We start from the raw sequence: 23,002 nt of genomic DNA on the forward strand, positions 1-23,002 counted from the left end.
CGAACTCCTTCCAAAGCCTCAATCAGCTGCTCCTTGGAGAGTCCCTTGTAGCTGACTCCCAGTTCATGGGCCTTTGTTTGTAGGTTCACCGCAGTCCAGTTCTTGTACTCTGCGGTGCTGGTTCCAGATGTTGATGGGCCGTTGTCCTCCATTCCTTCTGCTCTGATCCCAGCGCTGCCAACCAGTTTGTGACGGGGTATACGACAGAGCAAGAAGGGACAACAGGCCGAGGGACGATCCAACGAGATTTATTAAGGCAGGGAGCATACAACATCAAATATCCATAATGTCCTTGGAGTCCATGAGAAGTCCACAATAAGTCCACACAATGGAAACAAATCCGGGCACCTCACGATAGTCCTTGTGCCAGATGCGATAACAATAATCCTTGCAATAGTCCACAGGATGCCACACAATCCCACGGACGTCACGAGCTGGCCTCAACTCAGTTCGTGACTCCTTCATGTCCGCACTCAAATCACAACTGATCTTACAACAAGAATGTATTGTCAGGGCTCCTGGGATCAGCCCATCTGAAGGGGGGTAGGGGTCACACCTACTATTCAATGATTTGGTCCATCAGAAGATTCTAGAAATGTAAGGGCTCCACTGAGTCTACAGGATGTGTATTGTAGGTTATCTTCTGCTTAGGAAACAATAGCCACAGTTCCACTAGCTGTTGACACAAGCCTAAATTAGATTATGGTCCAGGTACATCACAAGACATTGCAAAGTATTGGGGGAAGGAGACATGGTTAATTTACAGCAAATACAACCAGAGGAAAGTTACATGACATATTATACAAAATACAGGACAGGGCAAAACTACAAATCATGACAAACGACCCAAAGCATACAGCGAGATTGGGTAAGAAATGGTCGACTGACACTAAAGTAGAGGTGCTGGATTGTCCCCATAGTCCCCAGTCCCAGAGCTCAACCCAGTCCAACAAGTGAGGCGACCAGTGTGCACCAACAAGGGGAATGTGAAGAAGAGACCTGGGAGCAGATTTTGATTGAGACTTGTTTGAATCTGAACAAGAGCTGCCCAGAAGGATTCAGGCCGTGCTAAAAATCTAAACTTAGATTTTTAGGAGCAAAACGGTGACAATGCAGTGAGATGACAATAATCTGCTTAACTAAGTAGATGCTAAATAGCTGCAAGTCACATTTATGTATGATATAGCCAAGAAGGTTGTCTGAAAAAATGATGGTCGTGTCACATTGGAAGCAGTAGATATGGAGCCTGAAAGTCAGAAGGTCAGAACATTGTTACCCTTTTGCTCATTAGTGTAGTGAATCCACCTCACAGGTCAATCGTAACAACTACTCTGTCCTTTATCGACTCTTTTCTTCCTTCAAATCTCCTTTGTCTCATGCACACTCCTTTATATTATTCCACAGACTAGTGTCCCCTTGAGACTACCCTATCATTTCTAATTTAGTCTGTCACCTCCTGACCCCACTGTTTCTCTAGGCTTCCCTGTTCCACCCAGACCACTTTTTCTTCTATTCTCCTCTAGACCCTTCTGTTTTGCACCAGCTTTCTCTGTCCTCCTCCAGGCCTCTTAGTGCCCTTCTTTAGGCACACAGGCACTCTCTCTTGGAATTAGCTTGGAGGAATGGAAACCTCAGCAATAAGGAAATTCTCACCTGAAAAGGTTGTGCTGGTGTGACTGTATGTAAATAGGGAAAGGGGCCCTGCACTGTCCATAGGGCTGGGACTCTAAGGCTACTTTCACACATCAGGTTTTCGGCGTCAGGCACGATCTGGCGTCGTGCCGGAATGCCGGATCCGGCAAATGTTTTGTAAAACCTGATGTGCCGGATCCGGTTTTCTGTCGGATCCGTCTTGTTCTTGACAGACAAAACCGGATCCGTCTCATCCGGTTAATCCATTTTTCTATCCGTTTTTCGACGGATTACGCCGGATCTGGTTTTTAAAATTGACCCTTGTGGCCTTCCGAACGGGATTGGCTACTGAAAAACTATATATAGCATGTTCCTACAGCCCTTCTTTGACAGGTTGTAGTGGGCAGAGCTACTGAGCATGCTCAGACCAAAAAAACCGGATCCGGCTTTCGCCGGATCAGGCGCATTGCGGCGCTCATAGGCTTTCATTGTGTGAAAAAGACGGACGCGCCGGATCCGGCGTGTCCGGCTTTTTCGCCGGAGACAAAAAAGTTCCAGTAGCCGTTTTTTCCGGATCGCGACACATTGCCGGATCCGGCGAAAACCGGATGAAACGCATGGCCATCCGGCGCGATCCGGCGCAAATGCAAGTCAATGGGGGGGAAACCGGATCCGGCATTGCATTTCGCCGGATCCGGTTTCTGTCAAAAGCGCCGGATCGCGCCTGACGGCGAAAACCTGATGTGTGAAAGAGGCCTTACTGTCCCTGGTCCCAAAGGTGCCACTAAAAATGAGGAGGTTTGGTCCACCAGCCTTACTGTTCTCCTGTAATATCGTAAGCTGTCCCCTCCCCCGCACCAAGAGGCCTGGGACAGAAATGTTAGTGTATAAACATGTAAGACAAACAGAGATAACAGAAAGAAACTAACATATAAATCATTCACCCAACGGTAGAGAGGTATATAGGGAAGGGGAAAGCATACACCCAAAACATTCTGCAACAATCTCCAGCAGCAACAACAACGACTACCTTCTTCTCAACACTGCAACTCCAAGGAGCTAGGAAGTAAAACTTTCACTGGCAAGGAAGAAAAAGTCTGGCCAGATTTTATAGCAGGAAGAAATGACCAGGTCAGGAACAGCTGTGAGATGCTGCTGCAAGTTTCTAATCAGCATAGAAAGGGTCATTAACCTCTTCAGCACCAAAGGAAACAAAAACTATTTAATAGGAAACACAGACACACAGGCTAAATGGAAGATTTACGATTCACAATGCGTAGTAACCTTCTAACCGCCAAGGAGTACATGACCCACTTGTGACAGCTGGACAGGCACAACACTGGAGGAGGTTTGGAGTAGTAAAACCTATGACTGCTGCACTGATCGCCCATGCCAAGTGCCAAGGCATGGAACCAGAGGGACATCCAAATAATAAGAAAATATGCGGTTTCTCCAGGCACTGCCACAAGGGAGGATGAGCCAAAGGTAAATGAAGAAGGATAAAACATTAAAACTATAATATCCATCTTCAATTACCTATTGCTCATTACCTCTTATAGCAGCGCCCAGAGAAACCGCATCTTTTGTTATTTCATGGATTTTGTCTTCTTCAGACTCCCTTATCTTCGCCAGACTCCTGCTCCAAACTTCTCCATCCTTCTTCTGTCTCTTCTGTCCTTTCACGGACACATTTCTCCTCTCCAGAATCCTCTGTAAATGCCACACTCCTCTGTTTCCTGTTGACTCCTTGGTTCTCCACCACTCCTGAGTTATTCTCCACCTAACCCCTCTGTCCTTTCCTTTCTCTTACATTCCCTCTAGGCTCCTCCGTCTTCCTCCAGCATTTTCTGTCTTCTCTTCCAGATCCATCTATTCTACTCTAACTCCTCTGTTCCCTCCAGACTTTTCTGTCCTCTCCTGACACCTCTGTCCTCATCCCTCTGTCTCAACCCACACACTCTTATGTTCCCTCATCCACACCCCTCTGTCCTTCTCCTTCAGATTCCTAGGACCCCTTCAGACAGATGAGTACAGTGTGTAGAGGTTTGTACTCACTCAGCTGCTCTTGAGGTCGGCGCAGGAGGTGGTTTTCAAGCAGTTGTCCAGGCAAGTTTATTTAACTTCATAAACCGCTCCGGGTGGCAAAACAAAACTGAAAACCAATAGTCCATATAGCACTACGGGTCTGCATGCTCAGGTCAGTGTCTTTAACAACACACACTGGAGGTCTCCACACCTCCAGCCACAGACACCTGAGAGACTGGGACTCCATTTTATCTGCCAAACCACGGTCCTGGGGTGGGAATATGTGAGCGGTCATTCCCACCCATCTCTTATGACCACTCATAAAACCAGGCCCTGAAATGGCCAAATAACTTTCTCAGCACTATCCGTGCTGGAGCATGCTTCCGAGCTCACATCACCGCAGCTAACAGCCGCGATGACACACATCTCCCCTCAAGGACTCGTCCGGCGGCCTTCTTACAAGTGACACAGGCACTAGTTCCACAAGTCTCTTCTTAAGGTTTTTCCATCTGTTTTGGTCATCAGAAGATACTTACATGGGTAGTCCATCCACTACCCGATATGTTCCTAGGTGGCTGCGGAAGTCCAGTAATCCATCTACTTCATTGTATTTCCTCTTTTTCTGCAGCAATCTAGAGAAACATGAGAAGCATTACTGATCTATGGATAACCATCACGAACTGCTCATCTGCTACTGACAATAAGCATAAAACAGCTAATAAAATCAGGGACCTCCAATCCATCTCAGAAGGTTTCAAAGTTGGGAGTTGTCCCAGTGTCCAAGGATACTAATGGTATGTCCTGAGGACACTGAGGACATAGATACAGTTAGATAACTGATTCACAATTTATGTCTCGATAGACCTGCAAAATCATGCAGTAATCGTGTCATTACCAAGTCATATCTCAAGGCAGAAGAGTCCTGATCAGCAACATAGGTGCAAAGACGCAACTAGACACATAGGCAAGTGAGGGTCACTGCAGAGGCTTCATACGGAGTGTGGAGAAATGTACTGTGAGGATATACTGTGTGTGCTGAGAATGTTCTGTGGGGACAACATATTGTGCGTGGGGGGAATGTACTATGGGGACATCATACTGAGTGTGGGGGAATGTACTGTGGAGACATCATACTGTGTGTGGGGGAATGAACTGTGGGGACGTCCTACTGTGTGTGGGGGAATGTACTGTGAGGACATCATACTGTGTGTGGGGGAATGTACTGTGGGGACATCATACTGTGTGTGGGGGAATGAACTGTGGGGACATCATACTGTGTGTGGGGGAATGTACTGTGGGGACATCATATTGTGTGTGGGGGAATGTACTGTGGTGACATCATACTGTGTGTGGGGGAATATACTGTGGGGACATCAGTCTGTGTGTGGAGGGAATGTACTGTGGGGACATCATACTGTTTGTGGGGGAATGTACTGTGGGGACATCATACTGTGTGTGGGGGAATGTACTGTGGGGACATCATACTGTGTGTGGGGGAATATACTGTGGGGACATCAGTCTGTGTGTGGGGGGAATGTAGTGTGAGGACATCATACTGTGTGGAGGTAATGTACTGTGGGGACATCATACTGTGTGTGGAGGGAATGTTCTGTGGGGACATCATACTGTGTGGAGGTAATGTACTGTGGAGACATCATACTGTGTGGAGGTAATGTACTGTGGAGACCTCATACTGTGTGTGGAGGTAATGTACTGTGGGGACATCATACTGTGTGGAGGTAATGTACTGTGGGGACATCATACTCTGTGTGGAGTGGAGGGAATGTACTGTGGGGACTTCATAATGTGTGTGGGGAATGTACTGTGGGGACATCAAACTGTGTGTGGGGACATCATACTGTGTGTGGGGAATGTACTGTGGGGACATCATACTGTGTGTGGGGGAATGTACTGTGGGGACATCATACTGTGTGTGGGGAATGTACTGTGGGGACATCATACTGTGTGTGGGGGAATGTACTGTGGGGACATCATACTGTGTGTGGGGGAATGTACTGTGAGGACATCATACTGTGTGGAGGGAATGTACTGTGGGGACATCATACTGTGTGTGGAGGGAATGTACTGTGGGGACTTCATACTGTGTTTGGGGAATGTACTGTGGGGACATTAAACTGTGTGTGGGGACATCATACTGTGTGTGGGGAATGTACTGTGGGGACATCATACTGTGTGTGGGGGAATGTACTGTGGGGACATCATACTGTGTGTGGGGAATGTACTGTGGGGACATCATACTGTGTGTGGAGGAATGTACTGTGGGGACATCATACTGTGTGTGGAGGAATGTACTGTGGGGACATCATACTGTGTGTGGGGGAATGTACTGTGGGGACATCATACTGTGTGTGGGGGAATGTACTGTGGGGACTTCATACTGTGTGTGGGGGAATGTACTGCGGAGACATCATACTGTGTGTGGGGGAATGTACTGCGGAGACATCATGCTGTGTGTGGGGAATGTACTGTGAGGACATCATACTGTGCGTGGGGGGATTGTACTGTGGGGACATCATACTGTGTGTGGGGGGAATGTACTGTGGAGACATCATTCTGTGTGTGTGGGGAATGTACTGTGGGGACATCATTCTGTGTGTGTGGGGGAATGTACTGTGGGGACATCATTCTGTGTGTGTGGGGGAATGTACTGTGGGGACATCATACTGTGTGTGGAGGAATGTACTGTGGGGACATCATACTGTGTGTGGAGGAATGTACTGTGGGGACATCATACTGTGTGTGGAGGAATGTACTGTGGGGACATCATACTGTGTGTGGAGGAATGTACTGTGGGGACATCATACTGTGTGTGGAGGAATGTACTGTGGGGACATCATACTGTGTGTGGAGGAATGTACTGTGGGGACATCATACTGTGTGTAGGGGAATGTACTGTGGGGACATCATACTGTGTGTAGGGGAATGTACTGTGGGGACATCATACTGTGTGTGGGGGAATGTACTGTGGGGACATCATACTGTGTGTGGGGGAATGTACTGTGGGGACATCATACTGTGTGTGGAGGAATGTACTGTGGGGACATCATACTGTGTGTGGAGGAATGTACTGTGGGGACATCATACTGTGTGTAGGGGAATGTACTGTGGGGACATCATACTGTGTGTAGGGGAATGTACTGTGGGGACATCATACTGTGTGTGGGGGAATGTACTGTGGGGACATCATACTGTATGTGGGGGAATGTACTGTGGAGACATCACACTGAGTGTGAGGTAATATACTGTGGGGACATCATACTGTGTGTGTGGGAATGTATTGTGGGGACATCATACTGTGTGTGGGGGAATGTACTGTGGGGACTTCACACTGTGTGTGGGGGAATGTACTGTGGGGACATCATAATGTGTGTGGGGGAATGTACTGTGGGGACATCACACTGTGTGTGCGGGAATGTACTGTGGGGACATCATACTGTGTGTGGGGGAATGTTCTGTGGGGACTTCACACTGTGTGGGGGGGAATGTACTGTGGGGACATCATATTGTGTGTGGGGGGAATGTACTGTGGGGACATCATACTGAGTGTGGGGGAATGTACTGTGGGGACATCATACTGTGTGTGGAGGAATGTACTGTGGAGACATCATACTGTGTGTGGGGGAATGTACTGTGGAGACATCATACTGTGTGTGGGGTAATGTACTGTGGGGACATTATACTGTGTGTGGGGGGAACGTACTGTGGAGACATCATACTGTGTGTGGAGGGAATGTACTGTGGGGACATTTTACTGTGTGTGGGGTAATGTACTGTTGGGACATCATACTGTGCGCAGAGGGAATGTACTGTGAGGATATCATACTGTGTGTGGGGGAATGTATGGTAAAGAGATCATACTGTGTGTGGAGGAGTGTACTGTGAGGACATCATACTGTGTGTGGATGGAATGTACTGTGGGGTCATCATACTGTGTGTGGGGGAATGTACTGTGGGGTCATCATACTGTGTGTGGGGGAATGTACTGTGGGGACATCATTCTGTGTGTGGGGGAATGTACTGTGGAGTCATCATACTGTGTGTGGGGGAATATACTGTGGGGACATCATTCTGTGTGTGGAGGAATGTACTGTGGGGTCATCATACTGTGTGTGGGGGAATGTACTGTGGGGACATTACACTGTGGGGGGGAAAGTACTGTGGGGTCATCATACTGTGGGTGTGGGGGGAATGTACTGTGGGGACATCATACTGTGTGTGGGGGAATGTACTGTGGGGACATCATTCTGTGTGTGGGGGAATGAACTGTGGGGACATCATAATGTGTGTGGTGGAAAGTACTGTGGGGACATCATACTGTGTGTGGGGGAATGTTCTGTGGAGACATCACACTGTGTGTGGTGGAATGTACTGTGGGGACAACATACTGTGTGTGGGGGGAATGTACTGTGGGGACATCATACTGTGTGTGGGGAATGTACTGTGGGGTCATCATACTGTATGTGGGGGAATGTACTGTGGAGTCATCATACTGTGTGTGGGGGGAATGTACTGTGGGGACATTATACTGTGTTTGGGGGGAATGTACTGTGGGGACATTATACTGTGTTTGGGGGGAATGTACTGTGGGGACATCATACTGTGTGTGGGGGAATGTACTGTGGAGACATCATACTGTGTGTGGGGGAATGTACTTTGGGGTCATCATACTGTGTGGGGGGGAATGTACTGTGGAGATATCATACTGTGTGTGGGGAATGTACTGTGGAGACCTCATACTGTGTGGGAGGAATGTACTCTGGGGACATCATACTGTGTGTGGGGGAATGTACTGTGGGGACCTCATACTGTGTGTGGAGGGAATGTACTGTGAGGACATCATATTGTGTGTGGGGGAATATACTGTGGAGACATTATACTGTGTGTGGGGGAATGTACTGTGGGGACATCACACTGTGCGGGGGAATGTACTGTGGAGACCTCATACTGTGTGTGGGGGAATGTACTGTGGAGACATCATACTGTGTGTGGGGTAATGTACTGTGGAGACATCATACTGTGTGTCGGGGAATGTACTGTGGAGAAATCACACTGTGTGGGGGAATGTACTGTGAGGACATCATACTGTGTGTGGGGGAATGTATTGTGGGGACATCATACTGTGAGGGGGAATGTATTGTGGGGACATCATACTGTGTGGGGGTAATGTACTGTGGGGACATCATACTGTGTGTGGAGGAATGTACTGTGGAGACATCATACTGTGTGTGGAGGGAATGTACTGTTGGGACATCATACTGTGCGCAGAGGGAATGTACTGTGAGGACATCATTCTGTGTGTGGGGGAATGTATTGTGGGGACATCATACTGTGAGGGGGAATGTATTGTGGGGACATCATACTGTGTGGGGGTAATGTACTGTGGGGACATCATACTGTGTGTGGAGGAATGTACTGTGGAGACATCATACTGTGTGTGGGGAATGTACTGTGGGGTCATCATACTGTATGTGGGGGAATGTACTGTGGAGTCATCATACTGTGTGTGGGGGGAATGTACTGTGGGGACATTATACTGTGTTTGGGGGGAATGTACTGTGGGGACATTATACTGTGTTTGGGGGGAATGTACTGTGGGGACATCATACTGTGTGTGGGGGAATGTACTGTGGAGACATCATACTGTGTGTGGGGGAATGTACTTTGGGGTCATCATACTGTGTGGGGGGGAATGTACTGTGGAGATATCATACTGTGTGTGGGGAATGTACTGTGGAGACCTCATACTGTGTGGGAGGAATGTACTCTGGGGACATCATACTGTGTGTGGGGGAATGTACTGTGGGGACCTCATACTGTGTGTGGAGGGAATGTACTGTGAGGACATCATATTGTGTGTGGGGGAATATACTGTGGAGACATTATACTGTGTGTGGGGGAATGTACTGTGGGGACATCACACTGTGCGGGGGAATGTACTGTGGAGACATCATACTGTGTGTGGGGTAATGTACTGTGGAGACATCATACTGTGTGTCGGGGAATGTACTGTGGAGAAATCACACTGTGTGGGGGAATGTACTGTGAGGACATCATACTGTGTGTGGGGGAATGTATTGTGGGGACATCATACTGTGAGGGGGAATGTATTGTGGGGACATCATACTGTGTGGGGGTAATGTACTGTGGGGACATCATACTGTGTGTGGAGGAATGTACTGTGGAGACATCATACTGTGTGTGGAGGGAATGTACTGTTGGGACATCATACTGTGCGCAGAGGGAATGTACTGTGAGGACATCATTCTGTGTGTGGGGGAATGTATTGTGGGGACATCATACTGTGAGGGGGAATGTATTGTGGGGACATCATACTGTGTGGGGGTAATGTACTGTGGGGACATCATACTGTGTGTGGAGGAATGTACTGTGGAGACATCATACTGTGTGTGGAGGGAATGTACTGTGGGGTCATCATACTGTGTGTGGGGGAATGTACTGTGGGGTCATCATACTGTGTGTGGGGGAATGTACTGTGGGGACATCATTCTGTGTGTGGAGGAATGTACTGTGGAGACATCATACTGTGTGTCGGGGAATGTACTGTGGAGAAATCACACTGTGTGGGGGAATGTACTGTGAGGACATCATACTGTGTGTGGGGGAATGTATTGTGGGGACATCATACTGTGAGGGGGAATGTATTGTGGGGACATCATACTGTGTGGGGGTAATGTACTGTGGGGACATCATACTGTGTGTGGAGGAATGTACTGTGGAGACATCATACTGTGTGTGGAGGGAATGTACTGTTGGGACATCATACTGTGCGCAGAGGGAATGTACTGTGAGGTCATCATTCTGTGTGTGGGGGAATGTATTGTGGGGACATCATACTGTGAGGGGGAATGTATTGTGGGGACATCATACTGTGTGGGGGTAATGTATTGTGGGGACATCATACTGTGTGGGGGTAATGTACTGTGGGGACATCATACTGTGTGTGGAGGAATGTACTGTGGAGACATCATACTGTGTGTGGAGGGAATGTACTGTTGGGACATCATACTGTGCGCAGAGGGAATGTACTGTGAGGACATCATTCTGTGTGTGGGGGAATGTATTGTGGGGACATCATACTGTGAGGGGGAATGTATTGTGGGGACATCATACTGTGTGGGGGTAATGTACTGTGGGGACATCATACTGTGTGTGGAGGAATGTACTGTGGAGACATCATACTGTGTGTGGGGTAATGTACTGTTGGGACATCATACTGTGCGCAGAGGGAATGTACTGTGAGGATATCATACTGTGTGTGGGAGAATGTACGGTAAAGAGATCATACTGTCTGTGGAGGACTGTACTGTGAGGACATCATACTGTGTGTGGATGGAATGTACTGTGGGGTCATCATACTGTGTGTGGGGGAATGTACTGTGGGGTCATCATACTGTGTGTGGGGGAATGTACTGTGGGGTCATCATACTGTGTGTGGGGGAATGTACTGTGGGGTCATCATACTGTGTGTGGGGGAATGTACTGTGGGGTCATCATACTGTGTGTGGGGGAATGTACTGTGGGGACATCATTCTGTGTGTGGAGGAATGTACTGTGGGGTCATCATACTGTGTGTGGGGGAATGTACTGTAGGGACATTACACTGTGTGTGGGGGAAAGTACTGTGGGGTCATCATACTGTGGGTGTGGGGGAATGTACTGTGGGGACATCATATTGTGTGTGGGGGAATGTACTGTGGGGACATCATTCTGTGTGTGGGGGAATGTACTGTGGGGTCATCATACTGTGTGTGGGGGAATGTACTGTGGGGACATCATACTGTGTATGGGGGAATGTACTGTGGGGACATCATTCTGTGTGTGGCGGAATGTAGTGTGAGGACATCATACTGTGTGGGGGAATGTACTGTGGGGACACCATACTGTGTGTAGGGGAATGTACTGTGGGGACACCATATTGTGTGTAGGGGAATGTACTGTGGGGATATCATACTGTGTGGGGGAATGTACTGTGGGGACATTATACTGTGTGTGGGGGGAATGTACTGTGGGGACATCATTCTGCGTGTGGAGGAATGTACTGTGAGGACATCATACTGTGTGTGGAGGAATGTACTGTGAGGACATCATACTGTGTGTGGAGGGAATGTACTGTGGGGACATCATACTGTGTGTAGAGGAATGTACTGTGGGGACACCATACTGTGTGTAGGGGAATGTACTGTGGGGATATCATACTGTGTGTGGGGGAATGTATTGTGGGGACATCATACTGTGTGTGGGGGAATGTATTGTGGGGACATCATACTGTGTGTAGGGGAATGTACTTCAAGCTTTAAAAACAGCCCTGTGCAACTCCCCAGTGTTGAAAGCAGTCGACAGCAGCTGCCCGTTTCTGGTACAGACCGATGCCAGCGAGTTTGGCCTCGGTGCTGTGCTCAGCCAGGTCGACTCAGGGAACCAGGAGCACCCCGTGTTGTACCTGAGCCGGAAACTTTTGCCGAGGGAAGTGGCCTACTTCACCATCGAGATGGAGTGCCTGGCCATGTTGTGGGCACTGCATCGTTTGCAGCCCTACCTCTACGGGCGCACCTTCACGGTGGTAACCGACCACAACCCTCTGAGCTGGCTGCACACAGTCTCCGGAACCAATGGAAGGTTGCTCCGCTGGAGCCCTGCCCTTCAACAGTACGACTTTACCGTACAACACAAAAGGGGCAGTGAACATGGTAATGCCGATGGGTTGTCCTGCCGGGGCGAACCTGCTGAGGTGCGCATGGCGGGTAACCATCAGGTTATGCCTCCATAGCTCACTCTAAAAGGGGGAGGTGTAATGTAAGATATGTCTGTAAAGTATGTTGTTTCTGGAACATGCTAGAAATCTCCCATTTCACTCTACTGAGGACATTGTGGCCTGTCATAGCTGTGTCATTCCCTCTTGCCCCCCATTAGCAGCTGTGTGTGTATCTGCCTGCGTGCAGCTCTGTGAAACCTGAGATCACAGTAGGATTATCTCTTCCTTCCCCCATCCCTGATCAGCCAGGAAGAAGATTCTCCCTTTTGTTCTCAACCATGCAGCTAAAGCTATGAGTAATACTAAAAGAAGCTCTATCGCAAGAACCATACACAACAGAGATATAGTAATCACATCCCTGCGTAGGACACAAAACCAGCTTTCTAACCCCTAATTTTCACGGTTCTATCCCCTCCACAAACTGAGATATGGATTATTCCCAAATGGTGTGTCCGAACTACTGCATGTTTGATTTTGTTTATTGTTTTCGGTAAACTGGGAAAAATGACACCATCGGCGTGTTTATACGAGCTTCCCTCATCTAGATATAGTTAGTATAAGTTTTTAGTTAAATTGCAACTTAGAGAAAGGGGGGCTGAACTTCTCCAGCCTGGCCCCTTTTGTGAGGTTACACAGCAGGGGCCATAAGGCATGCCAAGGTTCAAACCATTGAGTTGAGCTGGAGTTTTCATGCTGAAAGGATCACCAGATGTCTGGGGCGTATGGCTGCTGCCCATCCCCCTAGCACATGGCTGCCTAAAGACAATTAAGCAACTGTAAGTGTAATTTCTGTTTTCATCCCTGTTATTTTATATTTGCAATGTACATATCTAATGTCTCAACTTGTAACAACTTTTATCTATGTAATCACTGCCCCCTTTGGGGAATAAATCATAAAACTATTAGCCTGCCTCCATGCTCTAAGAAACTAACTTAAGCGCCTTTAGATAATCGCTACTAATTTGGGGGTTTGCTACGGACCCTCTTAATTAACTCATTGATTAAGTAAATCGTAGCTGGTGGCAGCGAAATGTGATTTGGGCCCTGGGTACAGCTGGCTGTGACAGAAAGGGATCTGATAAGCTAATTGGGTGGCTGTGGCCAGAGCACTGATAATTCCCTCACCGCAGCTTGTCGGGTGGCCAGACCTCATTGAATCAGCCGGCCGGTGACCAATTATCCTAGGTGTAGTTCCCGGACTGACCTGAGAATAAGGGGGGCGCCGGAGAGCTGCGAGTTCCAAAGTGGAACTGAGAAAGTGGGATATACATAAATCCCCGCAGTTCTTGGAAGGTTGTTAGCAGTGGTGGGGCATCCAAAATAACCCCCTGTGATAAATAGTTAGGGCAAGATTAGCTTGCTGTATTTTTGTCACGTGGTGCCAGTGGTGGGATAACTAAGATAAGCCCCCACTGTGCCTGTGATAGCCGTGTGCCGGCAGTGCGTCGCGTCCCTCCGTCCGCTGACATAACGGTGTCAGCGGTGGGATCGTGACACATTATAATCAGTATAACGGCACCGACCTGACACTGTGTGTAGGTTACTATGCACCACCCTGCTGACAGGTTCCCTTTAAGTTGGGTTGTATGTGACAATCCTCTATGTACTGAGACTGACAACCAACATCACAGCTCTGCGCATCACGTGACTGGATTAATATCTTGTTCCAGAAGTCAGTGTGTAATAATCTCTATAATTAAGGAGACAAAATACAGGAAGCTGGTTGGCGCTTCGTGTGATCGTGGAGGGAATCAGTAAAATGGAGCGGAGCCCCGGCCTCTGGTGAGAATAATGGCTCATGTACTCCAGGGACATCCAGACAACAGACGTTTCCGCCCGTCCCGGTTATCAGTAATGGGACCGCCATAGAGCGGGATTAGTGATGCCGTAATCCCAAGGAAACCACATCACCACCATTAAAGCTGCAAAATAATTCTACACATAAAAGTCATACAACATTCTGCAACAAGGTTGTGATACAATAAGAGAATAATCCTCTAGACTGATCGATCATCAGTCATTACTCAGATCTGTCAGACGTAATGTAACTCATTCTCATGGGGATGTGATAATTCTCTCCAAGGATGGAAACGATCCTATGTGCATCACTGGAATAATACTCAATCTAAACATCGTTTTGGAAAAAAAAAAACCCTCTCTCTTTCACTTATCACAATCGGATATATCTCTGGTCATGTATTTTTCTCCCTTCATTATGAATTTGTCTACTATTGCAGACGTGCAAAAAATGTTTTATTATATTTATAAAAAACTATTCGAAAACTTTCTGTCCTTATCTAGAGATATTTGTACCCACATCTGGATCGGATCCTGCCGTGACACCGGTGATCTTTGTACCCACATCTGGATCGCATCCTGCCGTGACACCGGTGATCTTTGTATCCACATCTGGATCGGATCCTGCCGTGACACCGGTGATCTTTGTACCCACATCTGGATCGCATCCTGCCGTGACACCGGTGATCTTTGTATCCACATCTGGATCGGATCCTGCGGTGACACCGGTGATATTTGTACCCACATCTGGATTGGATCCTGCCGTGACACCGGTGATCTTTGTACCCACATCTGGATTGGATCCTGCCGTGACACCGGTGATCTTTGTATCCACATCTGGATCGGATCCTGCCGTGACACCGGTGATATTTGTACCCACATCTGGATTGGATCCTGCCGTGACACCGGTGATCTTTGTACCCACATCTGGATCGGATCCTGCCGGGACACCGGTGATCTATATACCCACATCTGGATCGGATCCTGCCGTGACACCGGTGATCTATATACCCACATCTGGATCGGATCCTGCCGTGACACCGGTGATCTTTGTACCCACATCTGGATCGCATCCTGCCGTGACACCGGTGATCTTTGTATCCACATCTGGATCGGATCCTGCCGTGACACCGGTGATATATGTACCCACATCTGGATTGGATCCTGCCGTGACACCGGTGATCTTTGTACCCACATCTGGATCGGATCCTGCCGGGACACCGGTGATCTATATACCCACATCTGGATCGGATCCTGCCGTGACACCGGTGATCTTTGTACCCACATCTGGATCGGATCCTGCCGGGACACCGGTGATATTTGTATCCACATCTGGATCGCATCCTGCCGTGACACCGGTGATCTTTGTACCCACATCTGGATCGGATCCTGCCGTGACACCGGTGATATTTGTACCCACATCTGGATCGCATCCTGCCGTGACACCGGTGATCTTTGTATCCACATCTGGATCGGATCCTGCGGTGACACCGGTGATATTTGTACCCACATCTGGATTGGATCCTGCCGTGACACCGGTGATCTTTGTACCCACATCTGGATCGGATCCTGCCGGGACACCGGTGATCTTTGTACCCACATCTGGATCGGATCCTGCCGTGACACCGGTGATATATGTACCCACATCTGGATTGGATCCTGCCGTGACACCGGTGATCTTTGTACCCACATCTGGATCGGATCCTGCCGGGACACCGGTGATCTATATACCCACATCTGGATCGGATCCTGCCGTGACACCGGTGATCTTTGTACCCACATCTGGATCGGATCCTGCCGGGACACCGGTGATATTTGTATCCACATCTGGATCGCATCCTGCCGTGACACCGGTGATCTTTGTACCCACATCTGGATCGGATCCTGCCGTGACACCGGTGATCTTTGTACCCACATCTGGATCGGATCCTGCCGTGACACCGGTGATATATGTACCCACATCTGGATCGGATCCTGCCGTGACACCGGTGATATATGTACCCACATCTGGATTGGATCCTGCCGTGACACCGGTGATCTTTGTACCCACATCTGGATCGGATCCTGCCGGGACACCGGTGATCTATATACCCACATCTGGATCGGATCCTGCCGTGACACCGGTGATATATGTACCCACATCTGGATCGGATCCTGCCGTGACACCGGTGATCTTTGTATCCACATCTGGATCGGATCCTGCCGTGACACCGGTGATATTTCTATCATTTATCCTTGTATTGGATTTTATGTGGAGAATAATTCCTCCGTTCTTCTATCGCCGTCCTTGTTATATCTGGAGAGTAAAGACACAAGATTTCGAGAAGCCGACAGAATGAATGAACCGCACAGAATGTGGCCATCTCATAGTCCTTGTTCAGAGCATGCGGGGAGAACGTGTTCAAGGTGTGTATGTGGCACCCCTGAGGGTTCAGTCTCCACAGAGGTACTGCACCTCAGCCAGAGGTGTGGTATTCCGCTCTCAGGTAAGGGGGGGGAGCACTATTCAGAACCCAGACACTTGCATCCAACACGGTGTGGGTGGAGAAAGCAGCAGGGGGAGAGCTGAAGGAAATGACAGTGAGAGAGTGAGTCAGTTGGAGCTGGGGACTGGAGATGAGAGGAGCTCATTCCTAGACCAGAAGACAGTAGAGAGAATGGAAAGACAAAAGAAACATAAAGATAAGCTTCAATGGAAAAGAGGAAGAAGGGGTCCTAGGGGCATGGGTAGTGAGGAATCCACCTGTGGCGCCCATATTCACGCCGACCGTAGTGGGGTGGAGGGACCAAGTCGCAGTAGGGGACCGGCCCCAGATTAGTGGAGAAACTAAGGACTCAGCTAGCTAACCGGAGGCTGCAGTATCTGCATGTGCTGCAGCCACATCCATACACTTTCGCTGAAAAGGCAGTCAGATAGGATCAAGGGGACTAAGAGAACGTGGCCCGACAGGATCCGAGACTACTGGCTTGGGACACTGTGTGAAAAGGCACAGGGCAGAAGACGTGGGAGCCAGCAAAGTGAGACGGCCAGGAAAGGAGCATCTGAAGGGGATTCTGACACTGTGTACCCCAAATTACCTGAGAGCTGGCAGGACCACCGACCCGAAGGACACAGCACCCCGGCTGGGGATTGTAACATCAGAACTGTGAGTAAAAGTGTGAAGACTGCACTCTGCTGTGTCCTCTGACTTATTTACAGTGTCACCTGCTTTGCTCCACGACTACAACCACCATCATCATCTCTAACACCTATAGCTGCCCTGGAGCTTAGCTCTACCCGTGGAGAGCTGTAACAACTCTGCTGCATCACCAACAGCCCCAGCGGTCTCTTTTGCAGTGTCGGCTATCACATTCCTTGCCAAACACCACGGGTGGCGACACGAATCATCCCCGTCTTTATTCCCTAAAATCATCGTTCTCCTTATTTTCATTGCACGCCCAGGGCTACGGACCGGGTCACTGCTGCCGTGACATCCCCTTTAAGAACTGACCGGCTGTAAACCCCGGCCCTAGCGGGTGTTGCATGTATCCAGTGAGATTCTCTGTAGAGAAGTCATTCCTCAATACTTCCTCCGCTCCTCGCAATTTGATTGTACTTAATGCAATTAACCATCGATCGACTACAAACAGTCGGATTAGATCTACAGATGCAGATTGATAAAATTGCCCAACAGTTGAGTTCATGTAGGCAATCAGATGAATCGGTGGCTTATAAAGAATCTGCTTATGTTGTTCTGGAAAATCTCCATAAAGAACTGCAGGAGAGAAAACGCCAAACGACACAGAGGCCGAGGTTTAGAAACGGCGTGGCATAAATTTCGGACGTGGAACTAATCCAAGGCTGCACTCTGGGAGCGGTTATCACCCTTCAGATTCAAGCAGTGACTGTTCTGGTTCAAACACTTAGGTAGGAAGGAAGGATCATCCCCGCGCTGCCGCAAGAAAAATTCCAAAAATTGTAGAGGTTTCAGCGTGGCACAATATTTGTGGTAAGTCCTGATGAAGGGGTCACCTGAACCCTGAAACGCGTAGAATAAACCACGCTGAAACCTCTACAATTTTTGGAATTCTTCTTGCGGCAGTTCGGGGATGTTCCTTCCTTCCTACCTAAGTGTATGCTTCAACCAGGTCCTGCACTGACCTGTGGATCTGCAGCAGCCGCCATTAAAATATGTCTTTCCTTCACTCTCACCAGGTGAGTAGTTCTCTTGGTAGGCAACTCTATGTAACGTTTGATAAGACCCTATTTGCGCTTTTGTGTCTCCCTCTTTTGTCTGTTCTGGTTCAAAGAGACACCAGCAGATATGAGCACCTGCAGATATCAGGGCCTTCAAATATGGGCTCCTGCAGATATGGGCTCCTGCAGATATCAGGGCCTTCAGATATGGGCTCCTGCAGATATCAGGGCCTTCAGATATGGGTTCCTGCAGATATCAGGGCCTGCAGATATGGGCTCCTGCAGATATCAGGGCCTTCAGATATGGGCGCCTGCAGGTATGGGCTCCTGCAGACATGGGCTCCTGCAGACATGGGCACCTGCAGATATCAGGGCCTTCAGATATGGGCACCTGCAGGTATGGGCTCCTGCAGATATCAGGGCCTTCAGATATGGGCACCTGCAGATATCAGGGTCTTCAGATATGGGCTCCTGCAGATATGGTTGTCTACAGATATGGGCTCCTGCCGATATCAGGGCCTTCAGATATGGGCTCCTGCAGGTATGGGCTCCTGCAGGTATCAGGGCCTTCAGATATGGGCTCCTGCAGATATGGGCTCCTGCAGATATCAGGACGTTCAGCTATGGGCGCCTGCAGGTATGTGCTTCTGCAGATATGGGCTCCTGCAGACATGGGCACCTGCAGATATCAGGGCCTTCAGATATGGGCACCTGCAGGTATGGGCTCCTGCAGATATCAGGGCCTTCAGATATGGGCTCCTGCAGATATCAGTGCCTGCAGATATGGTTGTCTGCAGATATGGGCTCCTGCCGATATCAGGGCCTTCAGATATGGGCTCCTGTAGGTATGGGCTCCTGCAGATATGGGCACCTGCAGATATCAGGGCCTTCAGATATGGCCACCTGCAGGTATGGGCTCCTCCAGATATCAAGGCCTTCAAATATGGGCGCCGGCAGGTATGGGCTCCTGCAGATATCAGAGCCTGCAGAAGATATCGGAGCCTGCAGATATCGGGGCCTACAGATATCAGAGCATACAGATATTGGGGCCTGCAGATATTGGGGCCTGCAGATATCGGGGCCTACAGATATCAGGGCCTGCAGATATCAGGGCCTGCAGATATGGGCTCCTGCAGATATGGGCTCCTGCAGATATCGATGCCTGCAGATATGGGCAGCTGCAGATGTCGGTGCCTGCAGATATGGGCAGCTGCAGATGTTGGTGCCTGCAGATATGGGCAGCTGCAGATATCGGTGTCTGAATGTCCAGTAATGTGCTAGATTTTATGAAATGCCCTCGTGGCTGTCTTTACATTGGTGAAACGACGCAGCACATTGGGACTCGCGTCAACAAATAAATTTTCCACCCCGTGTAAAGAATCTCATCACCGCCTCCATCACACTATAGAGATGAAGGACACACAACTGCGCAATCAAAGTATCAGGTATTGGAACAAGTTACAAATCTGAGGAGCGGAGGAAGTTTTAGAATGACTTCTCCGCAGAGACGCTCCCTGGATACACACCATGAACACGTTCTCTCCGCATGCTCTGAACAAGGAGTATGAGATGGCCGTATTCTGTGCAGTTCACTCATTCTGTCGGCTTCTCAAAATCTTGTGTCTTTACTCTCCAGATATCACAAGGACGGCGATAGAAGAACGGAGGAATTATTCTCCACATAAAATCCAATACAAGGATAAATGATAGAAATATCACCGGTGTCACGGCAGGATCCGATCCAGATGTGGATACTATAATAGTAATATAAAATATGTATGACTTTTCTGGAACATTCCAGGATCTTCCTTTCACTACACTGACCAGAACGATCCATGGCTGTCACACGCTGCAGATGTGACCCCCCCCTTCTTTCCTCCCTTGTCACACATTGCAGCTCTGTGCCTGCAGCTGGTAACCCTACACCAGGTCTTTCTTGTCACCCCCTCTCTAAAGGAATGTTAATTAGCTAGTGGAAAGAATTTCCTTTGTCAGAGAAACATGTGCCCTCATAGATATATATGGGACATAGTAAAATGGGCCTACCTCAGACCCCATTCGCGACAGAAAAGCGAAACGGACATTTCTGCGACGTGCTCGGCTCCGGCTTCACTACGGTGGTTCTTGCTAAGTTCTAGCCCCAACAGAACCCGAAAAATGGATTTCTCCTAAACAGTGTGACATAATTACTGCATGTTTGGTTTTGAATTATTGCCTTCGACAGGCTGGAAAAGATGATACTATGTACGTGTCTATACGAGATACCCTCTGCGAGATAGTTATTATAAGTTTTGTAGTCAGATTTATATAATTTATATAATGGCCTTGTAATGTCTTCACATCCTGATCTGTCCAGATGTCACCGTATCCCAGAATTCCAAGCGGAGGAAGTTCACCGAGTGCTATATTGGGACACCCAAGCGATGGGTGTCTCAATATGGAAACTGCTGCTGGTAGCAACCTATTGCACTGTACCACCAGAGGAACACCGTCGCACTACACACACACACTCTATACGCCGTACGCACCACATACACACACACACACACACATTCACACTCTCACAGTCACACACTCACACAGCCTCTTGCGCGGTACCACCAGCGGGACAACGTCGCACTGCACCTGCGCGAATTCCACGCAGGCGCAGTGAATCATTCGGTTGATCCCGGCGGCAGATGCGCGACGTGTCTACAGGCAGAGGAAGCCGGTCACATTAAAGGAGTGCTCCCACAATCGAAAGTTCATTTTAAAAATTGTCTGTGTCTGACCGTGTACGAAGCACACCACATCTCCTGGGCAGGGGAGGAAGCACAAGACAATACTGACATTACAGCAGGGGATCACAGAAAATTCATTTTGTGAGGTAAAATATTTCACTGACTGTTTTCAAACAATATTTTACCTCACAAAATGTATCCTCTGCGATCTCCTGCTGTAATGTCAGTATTGTCTTTTGCTTCCTCCCCTGCCCTGGAGCTGTGGTATGTTCTGTACATGGTCAGACACATGGGTGAGAGAAACAGAGCACGGGGGAGACAGCTCAAATGCGACAGCACATGAGGGGAGAACACAGCACAGGAAGGAGAGACAGCAGACAAGGGGGATAGCACATGGGGTAGACAGGTCACAGAAGAGAGCGCAGACGGGAGAAGTCAGCACATGGGGAAAGAGTGAGTGGATAGGTGGGTGAGCACATGGGGGGAGAGAAAGCCTGCCGCCATCGTGACATTACCGCCCTCCCGATGCGATAGCAACGGGCCTCCATCTAGTGTGAGTAATAATTGATGATCGATCAGTCTGGAGGATAATTCTCTTATTGTGTCACAACCTTGCTGCAGATTGTTGTATAACTTTAACGTGTAGAATTATTGAGCAGCTTTAATTGTGGTGATGTGGATTCCTTGGGGTTACGGTATCACTTATCCCGCTCTATGGCGGTCCCATTACTGATAAGCCGGGACGGGCGGAAACGTCTGTTGTCTGGATGTCCCTGGAGTACATTATTCTCACCAGAGGCCGGGGCTCCGCTCCATCCAGAATCTCTCCTCACTCATCTTCTGACATTCCACCACATTGGATGAAGAAAGAAAATGTCTCACTCTTGTGCCGGGTCGTACTTCCCCCGGTCGTGTCTCTCAGCATTGTAAAGTGGAGGGTTGTAGTCCGGGAAGTCCACCTGTAGAAAGACAACAGCGTGAGAAAAGCCACAAGTGTCCGTATATGAGGAGTAAACCGAGAGCGACGAATACTGGGACTCACAGGACGACATATACACACCCAGATTACCCAGACATGCGGATATCTCTACAGACACCCAGATTACACGGACATGCGGATATATCTACAGACACCCAGATTACACGGACATGCGGATATCTCTACAGACACCCAGATTACCCAGACATGCGGATATATCTACAGACACCCAGATTACCCAGACATGCGGATATCTCTACAGACACCCAGATTACCCAGACATGCGGATATATCTACAGACACCCAGATTACCCAGACATGCGGATATATCTACAGACACCCAGATTACACGGACATGCGGATATATCTACAGACACCCACATTACCCAGACATGCGGATATATCTACAGACACCCAGATTACCCAGACATGCGGATATATCTACAGACACCCGGATTACCCAGACATGCGGATATATCTACAGACACCCAGATTACCCAGACATGCGGATATATCTACAGACACCCAGATTACCCAGACATGCGGATATATCTACAGACACCCAGATTACCCAGACATGCGGATATATCTACAGACACCCAGATTACCCAGACATGCGGATATATCTACAGACACCCGGATTACCCAGACATGCGGATATATCTACAGACACCCAGATTACCCAGACATGCGGATATATCTACAGACACCCAGATTACCCAGACATGCGGATATATCTACAGACACCCACATTACCCAGACATGCGGATATATCTACAGACACCCAGATTACCCAGACATGCAGATATATCTACAGACACCCAGATTACACAGACATGCGGATATATCTACAGACACCCAGATTACACAGACATGCG

At 48.7% G+C, this 23,002-nt stretch overlaps 1 protein-coding gene across 1 annotated transcript in view; it reads right to left on the bottom strand.

Moving 5' to 3' along the window:
- The window catches only part of LOC141072548 (transient receptor potential cation channel subfamily M member 2-like), a 493,704-nt gene that overhangs the window by 76,946 nt on the left and 393,756 nt on the right, over positions 1 to 23,002 (bottom strand). The window contains exons 27-28 of the mRNA XM_073559813.1: positions 22,028 to 22,104; positions 4,194 to 4,289 (exon numbers count right to left, since the gene is read on the bottom strand). Coding sequence (XP_073415914.1) covers positions 4,194 to 4,289; positions 22,028 to 22,104 — 173 coding nt within the window. The remainder of the gene's footprint in view (positions 1 to 4,193; positions 4,290 to 22,027; positions 22,105 to 23,002) is intronic.

The sequence above is a fragment of the Dendrobates tinctorius genome, unplaced genomic scaffold (genome assembly GCF_039654945.1).
Source record: "Dendrobates tinctorius isolate UK_male_01 unplaced genomic scaffold, ASM3965494v1 ptg000275l, whole genome shotgun sequence".
Taxonomy (NCBI): Eukaryota; Metazoa; Chordata; class Amphibia; order Anura; family Dendrobatidae; genus Dendrobates; species Dendrobates tinctorius.